The 12,172-nt window shown below is 48.4% G+C and overlaps 1 protein-coding gene across 4 annotated transcripts in view; it reads left to right on the forward strand.

Moving 5' to 3' along the window:
• Nucleotides 1-5,412: 5,412 nt before the first annotated feature.
• Nucleotides 5,413-12,172, forward strand: part of DKK3 (dickkopf WNT signaling pathway inhibitor 3) — a 47,666-nt gene continuing 40,906 nt past the window's right edge. For 2 of the 4 annotated variants that reach the window (XM_025357026.1, XM_025357028.1), the window contains exons 1-2: nt 5,875-6,070; nt 6,635-6,873. In XM_025357026.1, the coding sequence (XP_025212811.1) occupies nt 6,661-6,873 (213 nt within the window). In that variant the 5' untranslated portion in view covers nt 5,875-6,070; nt 6,635-6,660. Of the gene's footprint in view, nt 5,609-5,874; nt 6,071-6,123; nt 6,374-6,634; nt 6,874-12,172 lie in introns of those variants that run through there. The other 2 variants (XM_025357027.1, XM_025357029.1) reach the window with 2 other exon arrangements.

Genomic DNA, 12,172 nt, shown 5'->3' on the forward strand with positions numbered 1-12,172 from the left:
TATAAAGAAAAGAGGTTTAATGGACTCACAGTTCCACATGACTAGGGAGGCCTCACAATCGTGGCAGAAGGTGAAGGAGGAACAAAGTCACATCTTACATGACGGCAGGCAAGAGAGCACGTGCAGGGGAACTCCCCTTTATAGAACCATCAGATCTCATGAGACTTATTCACTATCACAAGAGCAGCATGGAAAAGATCCACCCCCATGATTCAATTACCTCCCACTGAATCCCTCCCATGACATGTAGAAATTATGGGAGCTACAATTCAAGATGAGATTTGGGTGGGGACACAGCCAAACCATATCATTCCACCCCTGGCCCCTCCCAAATCTCATGTCCTCATATTTCAAAACCAGTCATGCCTTCCTAACAGTCGTCCAAAGTCTTAACTCATTCTAGCATTAACTTAAACGTCCAAGTCCAGTGTCTCATCTGAGACAAAGCAAGTCCCTTCTGCCTATGAGCTGGTAAAATCAAACACAAGTTAGTTCCTTCTAAGATACAAATAGGGGTACAGGCATTGGGTAAATATACTCATTCTAAGTGGGAGAAATTGGCCAAAGCAAAAAGGTTATACAGCCCCATACACGTCCGAAATCCAATAGTGCAGTCACTAAACCTTAAAGTTTCAAAATGATCTCCTTTGGCCCCATGTCTCACATCCAAGTCATGCTGCTGCAAGAGGTGGGCTCTCACAGCCTTGCGTAGCTCTGTCCCTGTGGCTTTGCAGGGCATAGCCCCCCTCATGGCTGCTTTCATTGGCTGGCATTGAGTGTCTCTGTGGCTTTTCCAGGTGCACGGTGCAAGCTGTTGGTTGATCTACCATTCTGGACAGTGCCCCTCCTCTCACAGCTCCACTAGGCACTGCCCCAGTGGGAAGTCTGTGTGAGGACTCCAACTCCACATTCCCCTTCCACATTGCCCTAATAGAGGTTCTCCATGAGGGCACTGTCCCTGCAACAGACCTCTGCCTGGACATCCAGGTGTTTCCATATTTCCATGCATCCTCTGAAATCTAGGTGGAAGTTCCCAAACCTCAATTCTTGTCTTCTGTGCACCTGCAGGATCAACCAACACCACATGGAAGCTGCCAAGGCTTTCGGCTTCCACTCGCTGATGCCACAGCCTGAGCTGTATGTTGGCCCCTTTTAGCCACAGCTGGGGTGGCTGGGATGCAGGGTACCAAGTCCCAAGCTGCACACAGTAGGGGTGCCCCAGGCCCATGAAACCATTTTTCCCTCCTAGTTCTCCAGGCCTGTGATGGGAGGGGCTGCTGTGAAGGTCTCTGATACAACCTGGAGGCATTTTCCCCATTGTTTTGGTGAGTAACATTCTGCTCTTTGTTACTTATGCAGATTTCTGCTGCTGACTTGAATTTTTCCCCAGAACATGGGTTTTTATTTTCTACTGCATTGTCAGGCTGCAAATTTTTCAAAGTTTTACACTCTGCTTCCTCTTAAATGCTTTGCCACTTAGAAATTTCTTCCACCAGGTACCCTAAATTATCTCTCTCAAGTTCAAAGTTCCACAAATCGCTAGGGCAGGGGCAAAATACTGCCAGTCTGTTTGCATAGCAAGAGTGACCTTTACTTCAGCTTCCAACAAGTTCCTCATTTCCATCTGAGACCATTTCAGTCTAGACTTTATTGTTCATATCACTACCAGCCTTTTGGTCAAAGCCATTCAACAAGTCTTTAAAAAGTTCCAAATTTTCCTACATCTTCCTGTCTTCTGAGCCCTCCAGGTCTCTAGGAAGTTCCAAACTTTCCTACATTTTCCTATCTTCTTCCGAGCCCTCCAAATTCTTCCAAATTCTGCCTGTTATGCAGTTCCAAAGTCACTTCCACATTTTCAGGTATCTTTAAAGCAGTGCCTCACTACCCGGCACAAATTTGCTGTATTAGTCCATTTTCATGCTGCTAATAAAGATACACCTGACACTGGGTAATTTATATTTAAAAAAAGGTTTAATTGCTTCACAGTTCAGCATGGCTGGGGAGGTCTGAGGAAACTTACAATCACGGCAGAAAGTGAAGCAAACACGTCCTTCTTCATGTGGCAGCAGCAAGGAGAAGTGCAGAGCAAAGGAAGGAAAAAGGCCCTTATAAAAACATCAGATCTTGTGAGACTTATTCACTACCATGAGAAAAACATGGGAAAGATCTGCCCTCATGATTCAATTACCTCCCACAGCGTCACTCCCATGGCACATGGGGATTATAGGAGCTACAATTCAAGATGAAATTTGGGTGGGGACACAGCCAAACCATATCAAACTAATATACATTCCCACCAATAGTGTATAAGTGTTCCCTTTTCTCCACATCTTTGCCAATATGTTATTTTTTTGACTTTTTAATAATAGCCATTCTGACTGGTATGAGATAGTATTTCATTGTGGATTTAATTTGCATTTCTCTGATGAATTTAGTGACAATGAGCATTTTTTTCATATATTTGTTGCCCACTTGTATGTCCTCTTTTGAAAAGTGTCTGTTCATGTCCTTTGCCCACTTTTTAATGGAGTTACTTGGAGTTTTTTTATTTGTTCAAGTTTCCTATACATTCTGGATATTAGTCATTTGTCAGATGCAGAGTTTGCAAATATTTTCTCTCATTCTGTTGGTTGTCTATATACCCTGTTGATTGTTTCTTTTGCTGTGCAGAAGCTTTTTAGTTTAATTAAGTCCCATTTGTCTATTTTTGTTATTGTTGCATTTGGTTTTGAGGTCATAGTCATAAATTCTTTGCCTAGGCCAATGTCCAGAAGAGTTTCTCTTAGGTTTTCTTCTAGTATTTTTATAGTTTCAAAGCCTACATTTAAGTCTTAATCCATCTTGAATTAATTTTTATGTACGGTAAGATGTAGGGGGTCTATTGTGATTCTTCTGCATATGCCTAGCCAGTTTTCCCAGAATCCTTTCCCCATTGTTAATTTTTGTTGACCTTTTTGAAGATCAGTTGACTGTAGGTGTGTGGCTTCATTTATGGGTTCTTTATTCATTCCATTGATCTATGTGTCTATTTTTGTGCCAGTACCATGCTGTTTTGGTTATCATAGACTTGTAGTATTGTTTGAAGTCAGAAAATGTGATACCTCTACTCCAGCCTGTTGTAGACGCCCTTCCTCACCTCACAGTAAAGGAGGCCACTGCTGGGCCTTGGGGAGGTCAGCATTTTGTCAAGAACAAATCTAAGAAAAAAGTCTACTTGACTACAAGAGATTTTATTGAGTTGTTTTTGTTTTGTTTTGTTTGGAGGATGGTGCCTTCTGCTTTTATTTACCAATTTATTCACAAAACATTTAAAATATACCAAAAATAATAAAAAAGAACCAGCCACACCCATGTATCCTGATGTAAATAATCATGGTTGATTAAACAGATGTGAATATTTGGAAACTTTTGTTTCAGAATTCCTCCATGCTGGTACACTCCCTTTCTTGAAGAAATAAAATGTTATGAATACAACTGAAGACATCCTCCATCCCTTCCTTGCCTCCCACCTCAGAAGTAGCCTGCACATTTCTATATTTTTATTATATGTGAGCATCCATAAACAATACCTGCTATTTTTCCGCATTTCTAAGATACGCACAAATCGTAACCCATATATGTCATTTTGCAAATTGCCTTTTCTACCTCATATTATATTTTTGAGAGTTGGTGATGTTGCTGCCTATAAATGTTGTTCATTATTCTACCTGCTGTACAGTATTCTATTATTGTAGAAGCCCCGGTCTATCCATTCTCCTGCTGGAAAACACGGGCAAGTAGTTTCCACATTTTTTGCCATTGTAAATACTGCCTCAGTAAACATCTTTATATGTGTCTTCTTTTGCACGTGGTCATGAGTTTCTGGAGGGTGGACAGCTAGATGTGAAATTGCTGTGTGCACTTTCTAGGCAATTTTCAGCAAGTTATATCCGCCTTGCTGCCATTTCCTCAACCATGAAATGAGAACCCAGTTTATGACTTGGTAGCTCCCTCATAGAGAAAATGTGAGAACCTAAAATTTTAAATAATAATTCCCGAAAGTGTTTCCAATGCGTCAAAGGAAAAAATCATCTGTTCCTAGTGGATACAGAGCTTAGCCAGTGACACAATGGGAATTGCGGAAATGTAGAATGTTCTCTACTCTACATATGATTGTCCTGGATGGTTCTGCACTCTCTGCCTGCTCTGTGCCCCTCATCTCCCAATGGCCATCCAGACTGACCCTTTCTCCAACAAGTCCCTGACCCCACTGGGCTCCCCAGTCTGAGCTCTTTGGAGCTGACACTCCCTGTCCAGATCTGGTTTGGGCTCAGCTCCGCAGCTGGGCCTGGGGCTTTTCCTTCAGGTCCATGAACGTCTCAGGCTGGTGAGAGGACTGGCATGGAGCTGGGCAGGAAAGCCACTTATATTTGAGACCTGTAGATTTTCTTACCGTTTCTTCTCTCTCTTTTTCTCTCTTTCTCTCTCCCTCTCTCTTTACTCTTTCTCTCTCTTTCTTTCTTTCTCTTTCTCTCTCTCTCTCTCTTTCTTTCTTTCGCTTGTAGTGTAACCTAATAATTGAACTGTTGATAAATTATTACATTTGGGAATACAAAATGTTGACTCCATACAAGAAAACAAGTGTCCCTTTGCCTGACACTTGAGGCACTTCAATATATAGAGATTTTTAGGTTCAGTCTGAAAGTCAAGACCTCTAGACCGCATGGCAAAAGATGTAAGGCAGAAGACAATCTTACTGGGGAAATTCGTGGTCTTTAAGCCAGCAACATGAAGGACTGGAAGACCATGATGTGCTCTGTAAACCCGCACCACTGCAATTCCTAGCTCGGCCCCACAATATGCCACCACAGCACCCTCCAGTTCGGCATTAGTTTCTTCCTAACGTCCACCCTGCCTGAAGTGACATGCTGGGGCATGTGGAGACTCAGCTCCAGGTTCCTGGACGGGCTCAGCCACCCCCAGAAAGCTAATGAATGCTCAGCCAGGGCTGCCAGACGCCCAGGGGACAGAGCAGGAGATGCCGCGGAAAGGGGCTTTCCCTGCAGTTCAGGAGGGCCCTGTCCCCAGGCCCAGAAGTAGAAGGGAAAGCGGCTGGAAGCTGTGTTTTGGCGGTTAACAGTAATGTGGGTAGTGCTGCAGAGAAAGGCAGTCTTGGGGCGTCAAGATGGAGAGCACCAACTGCAGAGTCAGCTACACTCAGGACCTCTGGCCAGCCCTGCCTTCACCTGCTGTTTGGCCTGATAGTCTAACTTCTCTGATTCTCCACTACCCACTCCATATTACGTTTTTGAGACTTGTCAATGTTTTACATTAGGGCTAACTGGGACGCACACAAAGCTGGTAACTTGGCCGGGGAGGGAAGGTAGGAAGGAGCAGAGCTGGCTGCAGGTGTCTGGTCCTGACCACTCCTCTATGCCACCCTTGAAGAGCTTGCTGACTTTCTCATGACGTTCTCCCATTCCAGGAGTTGCAAGTGCGTTGTCCTGGCTGGAGCACGGTGTCAACCATGGCAGACTAAGGCCAGCAGTGATGGCTTGAACGCCAGGCTGGGGGGCTGGGAATTTTCCTGAAGATTGCACAGGACGGAGGTTGGCTTGGAAAGACCATGGTGGGACTGAGGAACAGTCCTCCCACACACAACCTCGATGGGCTGTTGCAAGCCTGGAGGCCAGAGAACGCAGGGGCCTGGGATGCCTCGGGGGCAGGGGGAGGCAGTGAAGGAGATGGCTGCCTTCCATAGAGCTAGTGGCGGAGGCAGAAGAGGAGGGTGTGGGGCGTGAGGTGGACTGCGCCCCGGCTGGCCAATGGCCGGGCTGCGGCCCCTCCTCAGGGCGGGGTGGGCCTGGTGGGCGGGCGGGGCTCGAGCCGGGGGGGGGGGCCTGGTGGGCGGTCAGGGCGCGGGCTGCGGGCTCTCTCGGGTACCAGCGCTGCCGCACCCCGCCGCACTCCCGCACCCGCGGCCCGCCCACCGCGCGGTTCTCGCTCCCGCAGCCGCACCCGCAGCCCGGCGGCCTCCCGGCCGGAGCGAGCAGATCCAGTCCAGCCCGCAGCGCAGCTGGGTCCAGTCGGGGTGGGTGAGGGGCGGCGGTGGAGGAGGGGACGACTTGGCTGAGCTCAGCCTCCCTTGGGTGGGTGTGGGGCGGGGCACTCGAGTAGAACCCGACGCCAAGGGGAGGGGGCTGACCTGTGCTCTGCCCACCCCAGGTAGGGGCTGAGAGAGGATTGGGGTGGAAGTAGGGGTCGGGCACTCTGACTTGGTGGAGGAGGGGTTAGGGTTTGAACCGGGGACTAAGTCGAGGTGAGCTGGGGCTTGGGAGCTATTAGCGTAGAGCATCCGGGTTCGGTTGCTCTGGCGAGGGCTCCAGCATCGCAGGTGAGAGGCAGAGCTCAGCTTGTGCTGGAGGATGGGGGTGCCGGGTCCTGGGGCGATCCGGGCTCGGGCTGGAGCGGGTGGGGTCGCATCTTTTCGGGTGTAGAGGAGCTGCGTTTTCAGTGGCCTCAGTTTCCTCCTGTCTCCGGGCGGGTGCGGGAAAGAGGGGCGCCAGAGGCGGGCGGCTGGGCGGAGCGGGGCGGGGCGGCGGGCCAGGCGAGGGGGGTGGTCCGCGCGCCTCTGATCGCGTTCCGGGACACACAGGCGGCGGCTGCGGGCGCAGAGCGGAGATGCAGCGTCTCGGGGCCACCCTGCTGTGCCTGCTGCTGGCGGCGGCAGTCCCCACGGCCCCCGCGCCCGCTCCGACGGCGACCTCGGCTCCCGTCGAGCCCGGCCCGGCTTTCAGCTACCCACAGGAGGAGGCCACGCTCAACGAGATGTTCCGCGAGGTTGAGGAACTGATGGAGGACACGCAGCACAAATTGCGCAGCGCGGTGGAGGAGGTGGGTGCGCGCTGGCGGCGCGGGGCTCTGGGAAGAGCCAGGCTGGGGGCAGCGAAGGCTGGGAAGGCGTGGAAGAGCGCTGGCCAGGGACCTGGGGTCCCGAGCAGGGGCTGGGAAGGGCCCACAGCCGATGCAGAGTGGCCTGGAGGCAGCGCAGGGTGATCCCTACTCCCGCCTCGTTTTGCCTCCTTGCCAAAAAGTCTGGATCTGAGCCTGTGCACCGAGAGGCTCTGCAGCTGGACCCTCCCGAGGTAGCTGGGGCCACCTGCCTGCAGTTGGCGTCAGGCATGCCGTTGGCCTTCCCTATTGTAAGCGAAGGTTTGCAGGGCCCCTGGTATTCCAGTACTGTGGTTTCACAGAGACCCGGGGCAAGCTCCAGGCATCGCCAAGTTCTAGCTTGTCTGTTATGCTTTGAGCTTGTTAGGATGCCACGCAGGGACAAAGAGGCAAAGAGCCCTGAGCTTTGCTGGCAGTCTGTCTGGGCTGTCTTGCTTCTCATGCAATGTGGGGGCAGAGAGGGAAGATGGAAATCCCAAATCTCAGCACTGTATGAGTGGCGGATGAGGATGTGAGAGGCAATCCCCCTTCCACCCAACAGTGCTTTGCAGTTGTCCTGGGCTCACGTCCTCCTCTGCCACTCAGTAACAGGGTGACATTGGGCAAATCATTTATATCCTGCACCTCAGTTCCCTGTGAGAACTAAATGTCGTAAGTGTGGGCATCTGGCAAGTAATAGGTGCACAGTATTTAGCAACTATTATTATCAGATACCACGTACCTTAGCAAAGTTTTGCCTAGCTTCTGCCCTCCATCACCTCCAGGTCTAAACACTGTGGGTGGCGTCTTGTTCTGTCCTCTGTGATGGGCACCCACGCATGCCAAGGGCTGCCTGGGAAGAAGATGTCACTGACCCTGCCCTCTCCATCCAGGTGCGGGGAGCTGTCCCTGGTGCCTGAGGTGTGTAGGCGTGGGCGCTGTTGGGCCGGGCTCTGTCTGTAGCCTGTGTCTAGAGAGGAGCCAGCCATCCCAGTGAAGGAGCCAGCAGGAAACTAATGTCCAGGCTGGTTAACCCCTGGTCTGGTTTCACATCCCTGCTCTCTCCAGCTTGGTAGCCCCCTTGGACAAAGCCTTAACTGCTGGCCCTCGTCTCCAGGGAGAAGTTGCTTTCTCCCCGCAGCCCTTTGTAGTTTGGGGCTATTTCCCCTTCCACTCCACAACAGTTAGCCTGTGGAGTTTGCAGTGAAGGGGACACTGGCTTTGGAGGCAGTGACTTGGGCAGCTGTCCTTGAATATCCACTGGACAGGCCCAGATCCCAGGACCCATGATCTTTCTGTTTCCTGTGATTGCAAAACGATCATGACATGGAACAATTAAAGGCTGAAGGGATTCAGATAGGCCCCCATGTCTCTTAACTCTGAAGCTTCAAATTAAATGGGGTTCGTGATGCCTCTGGTTCTAGGGCAGGCCGTCTGCTTTCCTTATACAGGTTCTAGAACTTTCCCTCTTGCACACAGATTCCTAGTAAGACTGAGTAAGTCACCTCTATGTTTTTGTGCCCACCACTGTTCAGAAAGTCTGCAGCCTGGTCCTCTGACGTTAGCTTCTGGTGAGGCAGGAGAGGGAGCAGCAAGGGCCTCTTCAGTCTCTTCTTGAGCAGAGCGGTGTGGGGCTCTGCGGGACCTAGTGACGGGGTCTTCTCCATGGGCGTTATCCACACTGGGCTTTGCCAAGACCCCAGCTTTCCTCCCTCTAGATGTGGCTCTGTGTAGGTTGGGGGTTGAAGTTTGCCACCAGAGGAGATGCTGTCTCTTCTATCCCACTGTTTCCCAGAAGTGTCCTCGCTGGCCGTGGGTACAGGATGAGAGAAGTTGAATACCATGGCAGGAGAACAGGCAGTGGGGACTGACCTTCCCTCATCCAGTCCCTGCTCTGCCACTTACTGGCAATGGCATCCTGAGTCTGAAGTGGAGAAATGTCCACCTCTTAGGGTAAGGTGAGAATTCAATGAGATGATGCAAATAAAGCAAATCAGTGAGTTGGGGAGCCGTCCTTGAATATCCACTGGTCAGGTCCAGAGCCCAAGATCCATGATCTTTGTTTCCTGTGATTGTGAAACAATCATGACATGGAACAATTAAAGGGTGAAGGGAGTCAGATGGGCCCCAATGTCTCTTAACTCTGCAGCTTCAAATTAAATTGAGCTTGCGATGCCTGTGGTTCTGAATAGAATCTATCTTTTAAAATATCTTAAAGCATTAAAAATTAATCTTAAAATGTTAAAAGTATCTTTTAGATATCTTCAAAAATAGAATACAATAGATTGTTAATAGACTGTGGTTATTAGTATTAATTTTTTGTAAAGAGACTACCAGAATGCCCCTTAAATCTCATAGACACAGGATAATTGGCATTTAGTCATTGTTCAGGGGAAAAATAAAAAAAGACCTGGGCCAGATGCATTATTTGTTTACATAGTTGCATCATGAATCTGCTTTCAAGAAACTTCCTGGCATTATCAATGTTCCAGCTGGCTCAAGCTGTTGAAGTTTCTTAAGGGGAAGGACAAAGCAGGTCTAGTTGTACAGCCATTATTGGGAAAAGCAAATCTTCAAATGGCTTCAATCAGGGATATTACTACTTTCCTACATTACTGTTCTGTATGCTACCAATGTATTCTGAAGATATAACCACTCTGTTTCTCCTCCCCTTATTGCTAGCTCTGTAACTCACTAGTTTTAGAATGTTCTTACTGCCTCACCTATTCTTAGCAAGAACTCCAATACCAAGCCTGGATTCATCTCTTTAATTTTTCCTACTATACCCCTTTTGCAGACACACAGATTTAACTCACTATAAATGCCATTTTTAACAGCATTCACATTCCTCCTCTATGAAACAGCTCCTTTTGCTTCAGACTTAAGTTTCTCTTGCTAGTGGCAATAATAGTTGCGGTTGAAATTTCCATTGTAAACTATACTTTTAGTTCATGGTGCCATTTAAGAACCGTTAGCTCATTCTGTTGAAATAACCAGTGGCTGAGCTGGGGGGAAAAGTTTTATAAAAAGACTATCTGCTCAGCCTAGAGGAAACTCTAGGTTTGGCAACTTGTCAATTATTTGAAAGCCAAACTGATCCCTATGGGAATTTAAAAAACACTAAAACATTCTCTTCTTCTGGGTGGATCCTGTCCAGCACCTTCAGTCTTCTCTTCCCAGCTGTATCTTTTCTGTCACTAACCAGAGTGGTAACTGAGGGCAAGGTCCTTTGCTTTTTTTTTAAAAAAAAAAAAAGAGTCATTTTCTTGCCCATTCTGTCTTCTCTCTCAGCACCGTTTCTTCTGCCCTTTGTTGGCAAGCTCTTCAAACACATGCTATCAGCTGTCTGCTCTTCCTGCTTCTAGCTATCCATTCCCTTCAGAACTCTGGCAAAACAAACTGGCTTCTTTTGAAACTGCCTTCTTAAAGGGCAATATGATGAAAACAGCTATGAATTTCATCTTTGCTGTGTGGCAGGTAGTGTCTTTCATGCCTTAATTCTTGTATCTACGTCATGGTCCTTAATTCTTATATCTACTCAACAAAGTAGGACATCCCTATTTTACAAATGAGCAAGCTGAGGTTTAGTGGGGTTTGGTATCTTGTCCAAAGTCATACAGCTACTTTGTGGCAGAACCAGGACTTGAACCCACCTTGTCTGACTCCAGAATCCTGGTACTTTCCACTGTGTTCCTCTCTGAGGATGCTGCAGGCAACGACTTGACTCATCCAGTGGCCATCTCTCAATGGCTTGATCCTTCTAGACTTACTTAGAGTCTTTCCCACCTAGAAGGCCCCTACCCAGATGTAGCTCCCATCTCCTACACCTAATTCTAGCCAGTTCCCTGACTCCCCTCTCTTTCTGGTCTACTCGTTATATTGTTTTCCCTCTAGCCTTCTGGAACTTGCTGTAGTTCCCTATTGCCCGGAACAGAGATTCTTAACTGGGGGGTCAGAGGGAGGGGAGGGAAATCCTCAGAATCATCTGAGAAGCTCAGTAACATCGGGGGTCTCACCTCTAGAAATCCCAATTCAGCAGGTCCATGAAGGGATCCAGATATGTCTATTTTTTTAACTTTTGGACGTGACTCTGTAATCACAGCTTTCCCATTAAGATTGCTGTGAATATTCAGGGCATCTGGTGCAACGGCTCAGATATTGTCAGTGCCCCAAACATGGGGGCTATTCTTAGAATTATTGTTGTTATGAAGCCAGTGATCAAGTTTCAAACATCTCAGCAGCCATCTCAGAATCCAGCACAGCACTGTGTACATGGTGGCCACTGACTAAGTCCTTGTTGAGCCTTTCTGCCTACCAGGTTTTCTTCACACTTCGAGTTTAGAGTTTTCGTGTTGCGTTGAGACATGAGGATTCTTTCCTTCTATCCTCCTCAACTCAGCAAACCTGGTGATTAAAGCAGGGGCTCATCTAGTACTTGAGGGGATAGAGGACAGTGATTTTTTAAAGAGGAAAATATTTTTTGAGCATTCTTTTTTAAAATAAAAATAGCCCCCAGTCAAAACTAGCAGTGTAGAAAAATTGCCATATATCAAGCAGAACTTCTCTTTGTGTCTCTCATTTTAAATTCCTAGACAGAGTATCTGATTGGCTCAATTAGTCTATGATGTGGCCTCCCTTTGGGTCCCATCAGCTGTGAATAGGTGACATTGTCAACTGCCCGCTCATCAGGGCTAGGACAGGGTGATAATCTGGAAGGGGAAGTTGAGTGCAGACATGAGGTCACTGACGTATCTGGTATAGGTGTTATGGAGGATCATGAGACTGGAGGATTTGAGGACAGTGGCCACAGAAACCTGACACCAGAGAAGAACATACATTCAAGAAGACCAGAAGGAGTGTGGACCCCGGGAACTGGTTAACTGACCCTCTACAAAGGTCCCTTTCCAAGGATTTCCTACAAGGGTACCCAAGAGGTAGGGTGGGGAAGGAGACACAGCTGTGGCCCTACCTACAGGGAGTAAGTTTAGGTTCCCTCCATCCCCTGCCCCTGCCACCACCACCAACAGGCCCTGCCACAAGGATTTAAGAGCAAATAGTGTATTTGGGATGTGTTCCCAGAAGACACTAGCAGGAAGTGGGGAAGTGAGATGAAAGAAAAGAAAGACAATCGGCCGGGCGCGGTGGCTCAAGCCTGTAATCCCAGCACTTTGGGAGGCCGAGATGGGCGGATCACGAGGTCAGGAGATCGAGACCATCCTGGCTAACACGGTGAAACCCCGTCTCTACTAAGAAATACAAAAAA

This window comes from Theropithecus gelada, chromosome 14, assembly GCF_003255815.1.
Source record: "Theropithecus gelada isolate Dixy chromosome 14, Tgel_1.0, whole genome shotgun sequence".
Classification (NCBI taxonomy): Eukaryota; Metazoa; Chordata; class Mammalia; order Primates; family Cercopithecidae; genus Theropithecus; species Theropithecus gelada.